We start from the raw sequence: 19160 nt of genomic DNA on the forward strand, positions 1-19160 counted from the left end.
CAGCATTTTTTTATGAAAAATAAATTTTCTGAAACAGATACTGAAAATATCGTGATTGTTTTACATTTTTACAAATCTTTAATATTTGGCTTAAAGAAGGACAACTGGATTCAATCTGTTGTGCAAGCACACAATTTGTAGCCTTGGAAAATTTCACTGTATGTTCATAAGGATGAAAGTGAAGAAAGACAATATCTTGGCATTATTGTGAATCACTCATTTGAGTGATTCACTCGTGTGTGTGTGTGTGTGTGTGTGTGTGTGTGTATAAAATTTGCAAATGGATGTATTTAAAGAGTTTCTCAGCTAGCAGTGAATTTTATTTTTAATCACAAGCATGTCTTCTCATTAAAATTTCAGTACATTTTATGGTGACCAGAACAAAATTTAGCATGGCCTTATAAAGTAATAATAGGTATTTCATATAGGTATTCAAGAAAATGAGTTTTGTGTTTTGAAAGTTTATTTGTGCATGGTTTGAATTTGGGATCATTCATTTTCTCACAGAAGCCTAAATAGTACTAGATTCACAGCTAGTAGAAATTGTTAATGAATTTACTGAAGGTAGTTCATAGGACTTTATATTGCTTTCTTAACCCTTTTCTTTTTGCCTTTTATTTCCTCTTTTTATTTCCTTTTTAAGAGATTTACTGTAATCCACCTGAAAGAATAAAAAATGGAAAATACAGCAATAGTCACAGAACTCTATTTGAATATAATGAATTAATTACTTTTACTTGTAATCCTTCAAATGGACCAGATGAATTTTCACTTGTTGGAGACAGCAAACTTATTTGTATTGACAATAACAAGTGGAGTAGTAGCCCTCCTCAGTGTAAAGGTAGTGATATTTCCATTTATTTCCTTCTTCATTTGTAAATCTTGAACTTGGAATTTTGTAAATAGTTTTATCTGTAAGTAAACAAAACAGTGTGTATGTGCTTCCTCTTCCTGTTAAATTGACTTCGCTTGTAGATTAACACAGGTTCAAGTGAAATCAGTTCTAGTTACAGAGTTCCCTGCTCCTCATCCCACCTGTTCTCAGCATTCTAGTTCATACATGGTGATCTACTATGTATATGCATGAATTATGAATTTTTTTCTTGAAAGAACCCAAAAATTCAACACCTACTGGGTTAAAAATAAGAACATTTTTTTTATATTACAAGATATCTGAGAGTTCTGGCTACAGAATAAATTGTAAAAGACGAACCCTCTAACCACCAAGATTGAAAAGCTCTGGACAAAACATATTTAAAAAAACAATATTAACAATGAAGAGTGATCAAAAACAGAGAGGCACTAGAGGGGATTTGACTCTTGGAGAAAGGGAGCACTGAATAGCAGCAAAATATTTACTCTTTTTTTCCCTTTTTTAAAAAGATTTTATTTATTTGTTACAGAGAGAGAGAGAGAAAGATCATGGGTATGGTGGGGTGGGGAGAGGGAGAAGCAGGCCCCCCACTGAGCAGGGAGCCTGATATGGGGCTCCATCTCAGGACCCCAAGATCATGACCTGAGCCCAGGCACCCCAAAATATTTACTCTTTTTAAGTGCATATAGAACATTCTCTAAAATGGGCATGATAATTTATAACAAATTTCAAATAATTGAAATTATTCAGAATATATTAACTGATTACAATGGAACGAATGTAGAAATAAAACAGATAACCTAGAAAACCTTCAAATATTTGATAATTATGCAAGACACTTCTGACCAACCCCTGAGTCAAAGAAGAATTCACGAGAGAATTTAGAAAGTATTTTGAATTGAATAAAAATGAAAACATGGCCTATCAAAATATCAAATTCGACACATCAAAAACATTGCTTAGAAGAAAATTTATGAAGTAAAATAGTTATGTTAGAAAAACGGAAGTCTCAATAATCTAGTCTTCTATTTATTTATTTATTTATTTATTTTTTAAGATTTTTTTCATCCACTTGACTGACAGAGACCACAAGTAGGCAAAGAGGCAGGCAGAGAGAGAGGAGGAAGCAGGCTCCCTGCCGAGCAGAGAGCCTGATGCAGGGCTTGATCCCAGGACCCTGGGATCATGATCCGAGCCGAAAGCAGAGGCTTAACCCACTAAGCCACCCGGGCGCCCCAATAATCTATTCTTCAGAAAAGAAGAGCAGATTAAACTCAAAACAAGGAGATAGAAGAGATAATATCAGTAGAAGTAAATCAATGAAATTGAAAAGAGAAAATCTTGGAGAAAAATCAGTAAAATAAAGTTATAGCCAGACTGAAAGAAAAAAAAAAAGAAGATACTTTACCAATATCAGGAATGAAAAAGAGGACAACTCTAAATATCCTACAGACATTTAAGGGATAATAGGGGAATATTATGAAAGCAACTTTTATGCTTATAAATATGATAACTTATATATGAAATTGACAAATTCCTTGGAAGACACAAAATACCAACCAAGGCTTGCCCAGAGATATACATAACCTGATAAGTCATCTTCTTTTTGCCCATATGGGGCTATGCCCAATGCTTGAACTCACAACTCTGAGATCATGAGTCACATGCTTTACCTACTAAGCCACCCAGGCATCCCTGAATAGTCTTAAATCTATTAAATAAATAGAAATTTTAGTTAAAAACCTCCCCACAATGAGAATAGCACTTGCCAGATGGCCTCCCTGGAAAATTCTAACGAACATATCAAGAACAAATAACAGTAGCTCTACGCAAACTCCTGAAACATTTAGGAGGAGAGAATACTTCTCAACTCATTTCTGAGAACAACATTATACTAATGCAAAAATCAGACAAAAACTTTGCAAGAAAATAACAAACAATATCTTTAATGAACATAGAACCAGAACTTCTCAAAATAGCAACAAAACATCCTGCCATATATAATAACAATAATACGTCATAGCAAAGTAAGATTTATCCCATAAATGCAAGATTGGTTCACATTTAAAAATTAATCAGTGTCATTTACTATATCAAGAGACTATAAATAAGAAAAAAAACCACAATCCTTTTAATAAATATTTTTTTAAAAAAGCACCTGACAGGGGTGCCTGGGTGGCTCAGTGGTTTAAGCCTCTGCCTTCGGCTCAGGTCATGATCTCAGGGTTCTGGGATCGAGCCCCACATCGGGCTCTCTGCTTTGTGGGGAGCCTGTTTCTCCCTCTCTCTCTGCCTGCCTCTCTGCCTACTTGTGACCTCTCTCTCTGTCAAATAAATAAATAAAATATTAAAAAAAAAAAAAAAGCACCTGACAGAATTCATCTTTTTCAGGATGAAATTTCTCAACTAGGAATAGAAAGGAAGAAATTTTCGCATCATCAACAAAAATCTCAGAGCTCACATTTTATCTAATGGTAAAAGACTAATTTCTCTCATGGTGGGAACAAGAGAAGGAAAGCCACTCTCACCACTCTATGCAGCATTGTGCAGCATGTCCCAGCTACTATAGCAAAGCAAGAGAAAGAATTAGGCATACATATTGGAAAGTAACAAAGTCTCAGTTCACTTATGACCCAATTGTCTGTGTAGAAGATTCCAAAGACTGAAGTTTTAATAAGGTTGCAAAATATAAGATCAACACAGAAGGCAGTTATATGTCTATATACTAGCAATAAACCATTAGAAATAGAAATTTGCAAAGTATTTACAGTTTCTCCAAAACTTTGAAATACTTGAGTATAAATCTAACAATATCTATGAAAGATTTTTAAGGCTAAAACCTACTAAGCACTAATAAAGGAAATTAAAGAAAACCTTAATAAATGAAGGAATATATGTTAGTTATGGTTTGGAAGATTCAATATAATAATCAGTTCTCTGTAATTTATCTAAACTCAGCACAGTCCCAATAAAAAATCCCAGAACTTTTTGTATAAATTAAGCTGATTCTAAACTTTATACAGGAAGACAAAATAACTAGAATGGTGAAAACAATTTTGAAAAAAATTGGTGGATTCACTCTACCTGATGTTAAGACTATGTAAAATATACTTAAGGCATATAATCAAGACAATGTGCGAAAGGTAAAAGGATAGGCATATAGAGTAGTGGGGAATGGTATACTAAATCCAGAATTAGATGCTTGCCAACATATCCAGTTGATTTTCTTCAAGTGTACAAGTATATAAACAATTCAGTGGAAAAACAATAATGTTTTTAACAAATGGTATAGCACAATTAGACATCCATACACCAAAAAAAAAAAAAAAAAAAAAAACACAAAACAAAAACAAAAAAAACTTTGACCAAAGTTAGCAACAGAAGCCAAAGTTTATTCAAAATGGATCATAGAGATTCAATAATTCCACTACTGGGCATTTACCTAAAGAAAACAAAAACACTAATTTGAAAAGATATGCACTCCTATTTATTGCAGCATTATTTACAATAGTTAAGATACAGAAGCAACTTAAATGGCTGTGAATAAATGAATGTCTAAAGAAGCTATGATATGCATGCACATGTGCGCACACACACACACAGGTATTACACAGCCATAAAAAAGGAGATTTTTGCCATTTGCAAAAACACAGACCTAGAGGGTACTACGCTAAGTGGGATAAGTTAGACTGAGACAGAAAAATACCATATGATTTCACTCATATGTGGAATCTAAAAAAAAAAAAAAAAACAAAAACAAAAATGAAAGCAGACCTATAAATAGAACAAACTGATGGTTACCAGAGGAAAGAAAGGTGGGAGATGAAAAAAATCAGTGAAGGGGAGTGGAGAGATACAGACTTCCCACTACAGAATGAATAAATCATGGAAATAAAAATACAGCATAGGAAATGTAGTCAATAATATTGTATGGTGACAAATGGTAGCTACACTTGTGAGTCTAGCATAACATGTAGAGATGGTAAATCACTGTTATACATCTGAAACTAACATGTGTCAACTATACTCAAATTTTGAAAACTCTTAAAAATTAATAAATTTGGGGCACTTGGGTGGCTTAATCGGTTAAGCATCTGCCTTCAGCCCAGATCATGATCCCAGGGTCCTGGGACTGAGTCCCACATGGGTCTTCCTGCTCAGCAGGGAACCTGCTTCTCCCTCTCCCTCTGCCACTCTCCCCTGCTTATGCTCACTTGCTCCCTAATAAATAAATAAAATCTTTTTAAAATTTAATAAAATTTAGGGGGAAAATTGGACCACAGATTTACATGTAAAATGTAAAACTGTAAGATTTTTGCAAGAAAACAAATAAGATATTTGTGACCTACTCAAAGATTTCTTAAATACCATCTATAAAGTGTGATCTTCTAAAGAAAAAAAAAAAATTGGATGTTCCAAACTCAAAACTTCTGGTCTACAAAAGAAGTGTTAAAAGAATGGGAAAAAGGGGGCAGCTGGGTGGCTCAGTGGATTAAGCCACTGCCTTTGGCTCAGGTCATGATCTCAGGGTCCTGGGATCGAGTCCCACATCGGGCTCTCTGCTCAGCAGGGAGCCTAAGGGCAGAGGATAAGAACAGACATTTCTGCAAAGAAGACATCCAGATGGCCAACAGACACATGAAAACGTGCTCCACATCACTCGGCATCAGGGAAATACAAATCAAAACCACAATGAGATATCACCTCACACCAGTCAGAATGGCTAAAATTAACAAGTCAGGAAATGACAGATGCTGGCGAGGATGCGGAGAAAGGGGGAACCCTCCTCCGCTGTTGGTGGGAATGCAAGCTGGTACAACCACTCTGGAAAACAGCATGGAGGTTCCTCAAAATGTTGAAAATAGAACTACCCTATGACCCAGCCATTGCACTACTGGGTATTTACCCTGAAGATACAAATGTAGTCATCCGAAGGGGCACGTGCACCCGAATGTTTATAGCAGCAATGTCTGCAATAGCCAAACTATGGAAAGAACCTAGATGTCCATCAACAGAGGAATGGATAAAGAAGATGTGGTATATATACACAATGGAATACTATGCAGCCATCAAAAGAAATGAAATCATGCCATTTACGATGACGTGGATGGAACTAGAGCGTATCATGCTTAGTGAAATAAGTCAATCGGAGAAAGACAACTATCATATGATCTCCCTGATATGAGGAAGTAGAGATGCAATGTGGGGGGTTAGGGGGATAGGAGAAGAATAAATGAAACAAGATGGGATTGGGAGGGAGAAAAACCATAAGTGACCCTTAATCTCACAAAACAAACTGAGGGTTACTGGGGGGAGGGGGGTTGGGAGAGGGGGAGTGGGGTTATGGACATTGGGGAGGGTATGTGCTATGGTGAGTGCTGTAAGTGTGTAAACCTGGCGATTCACAGACCTATACCCCTGGGGATAAAAATACATTATATGTTTATAAAAAAATAGGAAATTTAAAAAAAATATTCAGCTGCCTTAGTTATAATCACCCCAGATTGGGAACAATCCACTTGTCCTTCAACTGATGAAATGGATTAGCAGCTGTGGTACATCCAGATGGTGGAATGCAGCTCAGCAATAAAAAGGAGTGAGCTCCAATCCATGCAGCAGCATGAATGACTCTCAGATGCATTATGCTGAGTGAAATAAGCCAGAGTCAGAGGCTGCAATCCCATTATGACATTCTGGAAAAGCAACTGCACAGAGATAGAAAACAGATCAGTGTTTGGCTGATGGTGAAGGTGATTGTGTGGGGGTGTATAGGGTCGATTACAGAGTGGCATGAGGATGTGTTGGGGGGTAATGGAACTTGTCTGTGTCTTTATTGTGGTAATCACATGATTATTTGCATTTGTCAGCCCTAATACAGCTGTATTCTTAAAAGGATGAGTTTTACTGTATGTAAATTGTGTCTACCCGACATAAAGAAAGCCATTATTGCCACTAACAGCCATCTAGCACAACAGCGCAAAAATCGGTGAATCTGAAGTCAGGAGAATATAATTTGAAAAGAAATACTAGAGAGAGAGAGAGACTTACAGACCTGTGGAAGAGTAGCAAGACGTCAAACATACAAGCTGTTGGAGCTTCAGAAAGAGGAGAGAGAACAGGGTAGACACCAATTTGAATAAACATGGGCCAAATATTAATCACATTTGTCCCAAAACAATAACCTCACAGAATCAAGAAAGTCAGTGACCCCAGCAGGACGAATACATTGTTTTCATTTACCAAGAACCCCCCAGGGTCAAGTGACTGAAAACAAAAGGTGTGCAAGGAAAAGCAGTCAGGGAGAGGGGAGAATAAACACATGTCACACTGTCCTCCCCACCCCCCACCATCGCCTGGAGTTAGAGTGACAGCTGACTTGTCCTGAGGAACGCTGGAGACTGGAAGACAGTATCTGCTAGGCTGCTGGAAAAACCCCACAGCACTTCTACTAGGATTCTCCGTCAAGGGGAAATCTTTCAAACCAGAAGGTGAGGAAATGATACCTTTGGAGCTAAACCCAAGCCAGGAGAATCACGAGCCGAACTGCACTATAGGAATTGCTACCGGAAGTTCCCTCGGGCTGAAGGGAAAGGACAGCTGCTGGAAAGTCAGAATCCTGGGAACAGAGGAAGAGCAGTCCTCTGGTTGAAAAGGCTGTCCACTCTCCGGCCCTTATCTACTGCTCAGATTTAATATCATAACATGTTCTGTTGTACTCACTGCTCAGCCCTGTGGTTTTGTTTCCAAACTCTCCCAAGCCCATGAGTCGATTCGGAAATCAGTCTGTGAGGTCATGCCCTGGGTGTACTTCTTAAGAGGGAGAGTGGAATGGGAAGTAGCAGAGTCCTCCAGTATGAGGCTAACTTGTATTTCAGGCCTGTGTGCTCATATACTGGTTTACAGCAAAAAATGTGTTGTTTGATCTCTGGATTGCTGGCCAAGATGTTTGGAAAATGCTGCCCTAACTCCATTGGCCTTTCCATTTCTTGAACATTCCACTTATGTGTGTTATTGCTACCTGAGAACTTCCATTTTGCCTCTCTTTGCATGGCTTTCTGCTTTTCAACTTTTAACTTTGAGCTCAAGTATTGCCTTCTCAGAAGGTGTTTCCCACCTTTCTAGAAAACCAGGCTACTGTGATCAGTGTCAACATGACCTTGTAAAAAACCCCTAGGGCAAAGAACATCAAAAGTTGCTCTTGGGGGCACCTGGGTGGCTCAGGGGGTTAAAGCCTCTGCCTTCGTTCGGCTCAGGTCATGATCCCAGCGTCCTGGGATCAAGCCCCACATTGGGCTCTCTGCTCGGCAGGGAGCCTGCTTCCTCCTCTGTCTCTCTCTCTCTATGCCTGCCTCTCTGTCTACTTGTGATCTCTCTCAAAAAAAAAAAAAAAGTTGCTCTTGGACTTACCCCAGATTTGTATGTCATGGTCAGGCCTTTCTCAAACCTTATCAGTAATGGGGGAAAACTGTAGGAAAGCCAATAAACTGTAATGCTAGTCTTTCTTTTTTTTTAATGCTAGTCTTTTTTAGGTGGAAAAAAGTTATTGGATTTTTCTAAATCTGTCTTTCGAGAGTTAAAATATATATATGCATACAGGTTTATTTGGTGTTTTTTTTTCTTTTAATTAACACCTGGGCTTTCATTCCTTGTATGTTTCCTCCTGCTGGAAATTATTACCTTGTACTATTTTTTCTGCTCCTGTGTTCAAGCAGCTTTCCATTAATTTCTCCATTTTTCAGTGGTCAAATGTGAATATCCAGTAATTGAACATGGAAGAATGGTATCAGGAATCAAAGACAAATATTCCTACCAAGATACAGTTCTACTTGAATGCTTCCCAGGCTTCTATCTGAATGACAGCAACCCAGTGTTCTGTGGTGGGAATAGTACTTGGGAGCCTGCGATGCCAAAATGTATCAGAGGTACAAATGTCTTTTTCTATCTTTTTGTGTTAGTTTTTATTATTTCTTTGGCATCATTCAATATCAATGATATTGAGTCATTGAAAAGAAGAAACTTTAGTATTTAACTCTGTCTTGTGTTTATTCCCATGATGGAGGCATGAGATGATTTCTGTGTTGTGATTTCGTATGTTTTCAGAGGGTCTTAACACGTCATGTACATCACACGGGTATATAAGTTTCTCTTGCATAGTATTTTTAAGAATGCACAGCGACCACTTTTAGAGTCAATTGAAGCATGAGAATTTTTACATGAATAAATCAAGAATGAAAGGCATAATTCATATAAAGGAAAGTGGTAATACCCAAGTAGTTGATTCTACGTTATTTGGTTTTTCAGTATCAGTTTCTCCCACTGTAAAACCTCCAATTTTGAGTCATTCAGATTAGTCCTTTCCTGCATATATTTAACAAAAAATCCTTTACTGTTGTTTGATTTACACTCATTCATCATTGTTAGTAACGAAAGGATGAAGTACATGTTTATAGCCATTTTGGTTGTTATATATAGTTACTCTAAAAATATCTGGCATAGTTTGCAGATATAAAAATGTATATAAACTTGGGCAAGTTACATAAAGTGTAAATGGGATACATTTAGCACTTAGCACAGTGCCTGGCATATAGGAAGCTTCTAAGGTTAGCTCATATGACTTACAGCATCACTCAAGTTAATACTAGTGAAGAGGAAGGTCTATGGCTTCTATTTTTAAGATTTATTTATTTAGTTAGTTATTTGACATTCAGAGATGACAAGTAGGCAGAGAGGCAGGCAGAGAGAGAGAGAGAGAGATGGAAGCAGGCTCCCAGCTAAGCAGAGAGCCTGATGTGGGGCTCCATCCCAGGAGTCTGGGATCATGACCTGAGCTGAAGGCAGAGGCTTTAACCCACTGAGCCACCCAGGTACCCCTATGGCTTCTATTTTTTAACATGTCATTGACTTTGCTGTTTTATTCCTTTTAAAGGTGATCTGTTGGCTCCTTTAGAGTGTCTTCCTGATCCAGAACTATGTCTCAGTTGCTGGACTGCAACCAGTTTAGTGTTTTGGTTTTATTTTTGTTTTTGTTTCTATGTAGCACAATTTAAACTGGGAAATTTCTGCTATCTCCAGAAAAAGGCCTGAATGTCTTCCCTCATCCCCATCCCTTGCCACTTTGTACAATTATTGTTTTTGTTTTTATTAGGCATTTTTATTTGGCAATTGAACCTAAATTTCAAAGCAACCAAAAGGCAGGAAAAATCATTATTCATTAAAATGAAATGGAGGATTTGTTGCAGGGACTACTTGTCAGCTACTCTACATAAGAATTGAAAGCTGATTTTGCTCTAATGGAAGGAAATATCTTCCTGATTTGAGGGCAGTTCTCTCTGGCCTCTCTCTGTCTCAGAAAACACGAGACAACAGAATAGTGGGAAGAGCATTAGCCTGGGCTGACCTCATCAGGGTCCTAGTTTGGCTCTGCTTATTCAAGTCACCTCATTTCTGTGGACTTTACGATTTCATGGAGGTGTTGAACTCAAACAGATCATGAATACTGGCTTTTAATTTGTTTGTATATTTCCTATGGCCATACTATTTTAAAGGATTTGGGAGAATTATGCATATTAACATGGTAATGAGAATACTTCTTTTTATAATTCCTGTAAACCTAGTACCTGATAGCCTCCTTGTGTACTTTAGTTGAGTGCTGTGAGGTTTGGAGGGAAAGAAATACTTTTTTGGTGGACTGATAAGATTGCATATGAAATTTTTTTTTGAAGATTTTATTTATTTGACAGAGAGAGATCACAAGTAGGCAGAGAGGTAGGCAGAGAGAGTGAGAGGGAAGCAGGCTCCCTGCCGAGCAGAGAGCCCGATGCGGGACTCGATCCCAGGACCCTGAGATCATGACCCGAGCCGAAGGCAGCAGCTTAAACCACTGAGCCACCCAGGCGCCCCTGCATATGAAATTTATACTCCTTGACCCATTCATGTTTACTCACATGGGCCTGGTGGACATATACACTGTGGTGCAGTGTTTGTTGTTATGCTCTTTTGAAGGAGTTGAAGTATAAGCATTTCAGAAAGAGTTTATAAAACACCGATAGAGTTTAGGTGTTTTTTTTTTAATTTATTATTTAGGTGTTTTATTTTTTTAAGATTTTATTTATGTATTTGAGAGAAAGAGAGAAATCACAAGTGGGGGTAGGGTCAAAGAGAGAAGGAAAAGCAGGGTCCCCTCAAAGCAAAGAGCCTGATGTGGGTAAGATCCCAGGACCCTGGAATCATGACCTGAGCCAAAGGCAGACACTTAACTGACTGAGCCACTCAGGTGCCCCTAGAGTTTAGTTTTTGAAAGAATTGTGAGAAAAAGCTTGTGAAAAGAAACTGTAGGGATCTTTTTAAAAAATAAAATCAAAACTCCCTATGGGATTGTTAATCATTTTCTATCACTGGTTAGAAAAAGACTATATTAAAAGGATCAGCAACATATAATGGTGTTAAGGCAGATCTAAATGTGCAAATATTTTTTAAAAGGCCCAAGAAATACTAGGCAGATAAGAAAAAGATACAACTTCTTATGTAGTATGATACTACCTGGATGGCATTTTTTTTTTAAAGATATGTGTGTTTACTCTGAGCACATTATTTTTATAATTTCCTATCAGTTAACTTCTAGGATTTCCATATACAACACAAAGTGTTGGTGGACATTCTTATATATATGCATGCTTATACACTTGTGCAAATATGTATTAAGTTCAGTTCCCAGAAGTAGAATTCCAAAGTTTGGAAAGCAGATATGTTTTTCATTTTGAGAAATAATGGATCTTTTTAAGAAATAAAAAATAAAAAATTAATATTAAATCCATAATTTTGTAATGATAAGGCTGGTAAATTGAATCAAATTTATTTTTCCAGGTTTCAAACCTACTTATCCAACCAAACCTCCAGTTTCAAAGTACCCAGGTACACTAATTCTTTCTCTTGCTTTTATTGTTAACAACTTGATAAGGTGATGAGTACAAAGTTATGTCTTGTTCTAATTTGCATTTCTATAATTTATCAATGAAGCTGAACTATTTTTGTTCTACATTGATTTATCCATAACCTTTGCTCATTTTTTAAAAATTAGGTTTCTAAACTATTTCTCTTGTTGATTTGTGAGAGCTCATTTTAAGTTAAAGCCTTTTTCATATAAAGTGAACATTCTTTCAGGGGTTTTTTGGCCTTTTCACTATCTGTTTCTTTTAAGATTGTTTATTGTATGCTACTAATTATAGATTGCTTTTTGAAAAAATGTTATCTATTTATTTGAGGGAGAGGGAAAGAGAGTGCATGAGGAGAGGGGAGGAGCAGAGGGAGAGGGAGAAGCAGGGAGCTTAGAAGAGAGCCTGACCCAGGGCTCCATCAGGACCCCCGGATCATGACCTCAGCAAAAGGCAGACGATTAACTGACTGAGCCACCCAGGTGTCCCTAGATTGCTTTTCATAACTTTTTGTTGCATGAGTGGTATATGGATATGTTTTTGTAAATTTTCAAACACTATGAAAATAGACATGTAAAGAATTATACTTCTTTCTCTCTAGTCTAATACCTGAATTAATCACGGTTAATAGTTTAGGGCTCTGCTTACTCAAGTCTCCTCATTAGTTTAGGTGCATCAGCATTCCTTAATTCCTTAATTATACATATAGTTGAGTATTTTTTCTTTTATCTCAAACAAAATTGACATTATATTGCATATATTTTTCTGAAACTTGCAAATTTTCCACTTAATGTTTTATATTGGGATTGTATTTAGATTCACTGTTATTCTTTTCAGTGATGACTTTGAAATGTATACTGTATTTATTTATTTAACTGTTCTGTTAGTGGTCTTGTACATGTATAGAAATTTTACATCAGTAGGTAGATGGATTAATGGATGTAATGATCTTTTCCCTAGTGGCTATGTATGTTGTGTCTTTCTTATGAAAGCTTTAGGTCTTCCTCATGCTACAACTTCCTAAACATTTCAACCCTGAGTTCTGATTGCAGTCTTTGCATTTAAGTCATTAGTGCATCTGAAATTCATTACGGTGTCTGGAGTGAGATCCGGTTCCTCTCCCCTCTACCCACACCCAGTGGCAAAGTAACATTTGTTGAATAAGTTGTTCTTTCTCCAACTGTTTTCAAGTGCCAATTTTTTTGTCATTAAATTCATAGGTATTCCAGTCAGCTCTCTGTTTCCTTGAACTCTGACCATTCTCGTAACAGCACTGAATCACTTTTTTCCACTCTATGATCTGTTTTAATATCTGGCAGAATACTTCCTTTTCAGAAATGTTTGGACCGTTTTAGTATACATTTCAGGACATTATTGCATCCACATTGTTTGTAACCATCACTACTACCTGTTGACAAAACCTTTTTATCATCTCAAATTAAAACATTATAGTCTTTAAACAATAACTCTCAGTTCCCCCCACCGCCCAGCGCTGGTAAAAATTCTGTTTTCTCTCTTTATGGATTTGATTAGTCTAGGTACTTCATAGAAATGGAGTTATTTCTACCTCATTTTATTTAGCATAATGTTTTCAAGGTTCATCCACCTTGTAGCATGGATCAGAACTTTATTCCTTTTTATGGCAGAATAATATAGATTGTTTTGTATATTTTGTTTATTCATTCATCTATTGATAGACATTTGGGTTGTTTCCACATTTTGACCACTCTGAATAATGTTTCTCTGCATATTGGCTTCCAAATGTTTGAATCCTCTTTTCAATAGTAAACTTGAAAATAGAAAATTTTCCATTTTGAGTCCCTGTTAGCAGTTTTGGGGTGCTGTATGCCTAGGAGTAGAATTGCTGGTTTATATGATGATTCTGTGTTTACTTTTTTGAGGAACAACCGTACTGTCTTCCACAGTGGATACACATTTTACATTCCCGCCAGCAATGCACAAGAGTTTGTTTCTTCACCTCTGCCAACACGTATTATTTTCTGCCTTTTTTTTCCATTTTATTTATTTATTTATTTTTATTAGCATATAATGTATTATTAGCCCCAGGGGTACAGGTCTGTGAATCATCAGTCTTACACACTTCACAACACTCACCATAGCACATACCCTCCCCAATGTCCATCATCCAACCACCCTCTCCTTAACCCCCTCCCCCTGGCAACCCTCAATTTGTTTTGTGAGATTAAGGGTCTCATGGTTTGTCTCCCTCACCATCCCATCTTGTTTCGTTTTTTCCTTCCCTACCCTCCAAACCCCCGACGTTGCCTCTCAAATTCCTCATATCAGGGAGATTATATGACAGTTGTCTTTCTCTTATAGACTTATTTCGCTCAGCATAATACCCTCTAGTTCCATCCATGTCATTGCAAATGGTAAGATTTCATTTCTTTTGATGGCTGCATAGTATTCCATTGTCTATATATATACTACATCTTTTTTTTTTCTTTTAAAGATTTATTTATTTGACAGAGAGAGATCACGAGTAAGCAGAGAGGCAGGCAGAGAGAGAGGAGGAAGCAGGCTCCCCGCTGAGCAGAGAGCCTGATGTGGGGCTCGATCCCAGGACCCTGAGATCATGACCTGAGCTGAAGGCAGAGGCTTAACCCACTGAGCCACCCAGGTGCCCCTACTACATCTTCTTTATCCATTCATCTGTTGATGGACATCTAGGTTCTTTCCATAGTTTGGCTACTGTGGACATTGCTTCTTTTTTTTTTTTTTTTTAAGATTTTATTTATTTATTTGACAGACAGAGATCACAGGTAGGCAGAGAGACAGGCAGAGAGAGAGGCAGAGAGAGAGAAGGGAGGAAGCAGGCTCCCCGCTGAGCAGAGAGCCCAATGCGGGGCTCGATCCCAGGACCCTGGGATCATGACCTGAGCTGAAGGCAGAGGCTTTAACCCACTGAGCCACCCAGGTACCCCTGTGAACATTGCTTCTATTAACATTCGCGTGCATGTGCCCCTTCAGATCACTACATTTGTATCTTTATGGTAAATACCCAGTAGTGGGACTGCTGGGTTGTAGGGTAGCTCTATTTTCAACTTTCTGAGGAACCTCCATGCTGTTTCCCAGAGTGGTTGTACCAGCTTGCATTCCCACCAACTATTTTCTGCTTTTTTGAAAATAATGATCATACTGTGTGTTAGGTAATATATGAGGTAGAATCTCATCATGGTTTTTATCTGCATTTCTGTAACGATTAGTAATGTGTTGCACATCTTTTCCTGTGCGAATTGGCATTCTGTATATCTTTTTTGGAGAAAAGTTTATTCAAGTCCTTTGTCCATTTTTGATGGATTGTGTTTTGTTTTTTGTTTTGTTTTATTTTTTAATTTTAGGAGTTCCTTTTATATTTTGGATATTAATCCCTTATTATATGAGTTTCAGATATTTTCTCCCATTCTGTTCATTGCTTTTTCACTCTATTGTTAGTGTCCTTTGGTGTACAGATTTTTTTATGTTTGATGTAGTCTAAGTTATCTGTTTTTTTTCTTTTTGTTGCCTGTGCGTTTGGTGTCACATTCAAATAAATCATTGCCAGGTACAACATCATGAAGCTTGTAGTCTTAGTTTCCTCTGAGGGTTTTATAGTTTTACATTTTTAGGGTCTTTGATCCATTTTGAGTTAATATTTGTATTTGGTGAATGGCAAGGGTTAAAAGTCTTCCTTTTGTGTATGTGGTTATCCAGTTTTCAGAACGATTTGTGGAAAAGATTTCTCTTTCCCTACTGAAGTTTGTCAGCACCCTTGTGGAGAATTACTTAACAACATACCCAAAGGTTTATTTTATGGCTTCTGTTCTATTTGTTTGTAGGTCTGTCTTTATGCCAGCACCATTCTGTTTTGATTATTGTAGCTTTATAGTAAGTTTTGAAATCAGGAAATATGAGTCCTTTCATCTTTTCTTTCTCTTTTCATGATTGCCTTGACTATTCCTAGTTCCTTGAGATTATATATGAATTATCAGATGGATTTTTCTTTTTCTGCAAAGAGCATCATTAGAATTTTGATAGGGGTTGCATTTCATTTGTAGATTGTTTTTTATCATGTTTACATCGTAACTTTAGTAGGTCCCCCAATCCACAAACACAGGGATTGCTTTCCCTTTATGTCCTTTTAAATTTCTTTCTGCTTTAGCTTATGATTTTCAGTGTAACAAGTCCTTTACCTCCTTTGTCATGTTTATTCCAAAGTCTTTTACTCTTTTTTTTTAATTTTTTATTTTTAAAAAATTTTTTATAAACATATAATGTATTTTTATGTATTTTATGTATTTTTATCCCCAGGGGTACAGGTCTGTGAATCGTCAGGTTTACATACTTCACAACACTCACCATAGCACATACCCTCCCCAATGTCCATAACCCCACCTCCCTCTCCCAACCCTGCTCTCCCCAGCAACCCTCTGTTTTGTGAGATTAAGAGTCACTTATGTTTTGTCTCCCTCCCAATCCCATCTTCTTTCATTTATTCTTCTCCTATCCCTATAACCCCCCATGTTGCATCTCCACTTCCTCACATCAGGGAGATCATATGATAGTTGTCTTTCTCCGATTGACTTATTTCACTAAGCATGATACCCTCTAGTTCCATCCACGTCGTCGCAAATGGCATGATTTCATTTCTTTTGATGGCTGCATAGTATTCCATTGTGTATATATACCACATCTTCTTTATCCATTCCTCTGTTGATGGACATCTAGGTTCTTTCCATAGTTTGGCTATTGTAGACATTGCTGCTATAAACATTCGGGTGCACGTGCCCCTTCGGATAACTACTTTTGTATCTTCAGGGTAAATACCCAGTAGTGCAATGGCTGGGTCATAGGGTAGTTCTATTTTCAACATTTTGAGGAACCTCCATGCTGTTTTCCAGAGTGGTTGTACCAGCTTGCATTCCCACCAACAGCGTAGGAAGTGTTCCCCCTTTCCCGCATCCTCACCAGCATCTGTCATTTCCTGACTTGTTAATTTTAGCCATTCTGACTGGTGTGAGGTGATATCTCATTGTGGTTTTGATTTGTATTTCCCTGATGCCGAGTGATGTGGAGCACTTTTTCATGTGTCTGTTGGCCATCTGAATGTCTTCTTTGCAGAAATGTCTGTTCATGTCCTCTGCCCATTTCTTGATTGGATTATTTGTTCTTTGGGTGCTGAGTTTGCTAAGTTCTTTATAGATTTTGGACACTAGCCCTTTATCTGATATGTTGTTTGCAAATATCTTCTCCCATTCTGTCAGTTGTGTTTTGGTTTTGTTAACTCTTTCCTTTGCTGTGCAAAAGCTTTTGATCTTGATGAAATCCCAATTGTTCATTTTTGCCCTTGCTTCCCTTACCTTTGGCGATGTTCCTAGGAAGATGTTGCTGTGGCTGAGGTCAAAGAGGTTGCTGCCTGTGTTCTCCTCAAGGATTTTGATGGATTCCTTCCTTTCTCACATTGAGGTCCTTCATCCATTTGGAGTCTATTTTTGTGTGTGGTGTAAGAAAATGGTTCAATTTCATTTTTCTGCATGTGGCTGTCCAATTTTCCCAACACCATTTATTGAAGAGGCTGTCTTTTTTCCATTGGACATTCTTTCCTGCTTTGTCGAAGATTAGTTGACCATAGAGTTGAGGGTCTATTTCTGGGCTCTCTATTCTGTTCCACTGATCTATGTGTCTGTTTTTGTGCCAGTACCATGCTGTCTTGATGATGACAGCTTTGTAATAGAGCTTGAAGGCTGGAATTGTGATGCCACCAACTTTGGCTTTCTTTTTCAATATTCCTTTGGCTATTCGAGGTCTTTTCTGGTTCCATATAAATTTTAGGATTATTTGTTCCATTTCTTTGAAAAAAATAGATGTGATTTTGATAGGGATTGCATTAAATGTGTAGATTGCTTTAGATAGCATAGACATTTTCACAATATTTGTTCTTCCAATCCAGGAGCATGGAACATTTTTCCATTTCTTTATGTCTTCCTCAATTTCTTTCATGAGTACTTTATAGTTTTCTGAGTATAGATTCTTAGATTCTTTGGTTAGGTTTATTCCTAGTATCTTAGACTTTTGGGTGCAATTGTAAATGAGATTGACTCCTTAATTTCTCTTTCTTCTGTCTTGTTGTTGGTGTAGAGAAATGCAACTGATTTATGTGCATTGATTTTATATCCTGACACTTTGCTGAATTCCTGTACAAGTTCTAGCTGTTTTGGAGTGCAGTCTTTTGGGTTTTCCACATATAGTATCATATCATCTGCAAAGAGTGATAGTTCGACTTCTTCTTTCCTGATTTGGTTGCCTTTAATTTCCTTTTGTTGTCTGATTGCTGAGGTTAGGACTTCTAGTACTATGTTGAATAGCAGTGGGGATAATGGACATCCCTGCCATGTTCCTGACCTTAACGGAAAAGTTTTCAGTTTATCTCCATTGAGAATGAAATTTCCGGTGGGTTTTTCATAGGTGGCTTTGATAATATTGAGGTATGTGCCCTCTATCCCTACACTTTGAAGAGTTTTGATCAGGAAGGGATGCTGTACTTTGTCAAATGCTTTTTCAACATCTATTGAGAGTATCATATGGTTCTTGTTCTTTCTTTTATTAATGTGTTGTATCACATTGATTGATTTGCAGATATTGAGCCAACCCTACAGCCCTGGAATAAATCCCACTTGGTCGTGGTGAATAATCCTTTTAATGTACTCTTGAATCCTATTGGCTAATATTTTGGTGAGAATTTTTGCGTCTGTGTTCATCAAGGATATTGGTCTGTAGTTCTCTTTTTCGATGGGATCCTTGTCTGGTTTTGGGATCAAGGTGATGCTGGCCTCGTAAAATGAGTTTGGAAGTTTTCCTTCCATTTCTATTTTTTGGAACTGTTTCAGAAGAATAGGAGTTAGTTCTTCTTTAAATGTTTGGTAGAATTCCCCTGAGAAGCCGTCTGGCCCTGGGCTATTGTTTGTTTGGAGATTTTTGATGACTGTTTCAATCTCCTTACTGGTTATGGGTCTGTTCAGGTTTTCTATTTCTTCCTGGTTCAGTTGTGGTAGTATATGTCTCTAGGAATGCATCCATTTCTTCCAGATTGTCAAATTTGTTGGCGTAGAGTTGCTCATAGTATGTTCTTATAATTGTCTGTATTTCTTTGGTGTTACTTGTGATCTCTCCTCTTTCATTCATGGTTTTATTTATTTGGGTCCTTTCTCTTTTCTTTTTGATAAGTCTGGCCAGGAGTTTATCAATCTTATTAATTCTTTCAAAGAACCAGCTCCTAGTTTCCTTGATTTGTTCTATTGTTTTTTTGTTTGTTTGTTTGTTTCTAGTTCATTGATTTCTGCTCTGATCTTTATGAT

At 37.3% G+C, this 19160-nt stretch overlaps 1 protein-coding gene across 1 annotated transcript in view; it reads left to right on the plus strand.

The window, feature by feature from the left end:
* Positions 1-19160, plus strand: part of LOC123927763 (membrane cofactor protein-like) — a 45142-nt gene that overhangs the window by 12729 nt on the left and 13253 nt on the right. Inside the window, exons 5-7 of the mRNA XM_045982598.1 lie at positions 644-841; positions 8614-8796; positions 11738-11785. Coding sequence (XP_045838554.1) covers positions 644-841; positions 8614-8796; positions 11738-11785 — 429 coding nt within the window. The remainder of the gene's footprint in view (positions 1-643; positions 842-8613; positions 8797-11737; positions 11786-19160) is intronic.

Source organism: Meles meles, chromosome 17 (genome assembly GCF_922984935.1).
Source record: "Meles meles chromosome 17, mMelMel3.1 paternal haplotype, whole genome shotgun sequence".
Lineage (NCBI taxonomy): Eukaryota > Metazoa > Chordata > Mammalia > Carnivora > Mustelidae > Meles > Meles meles.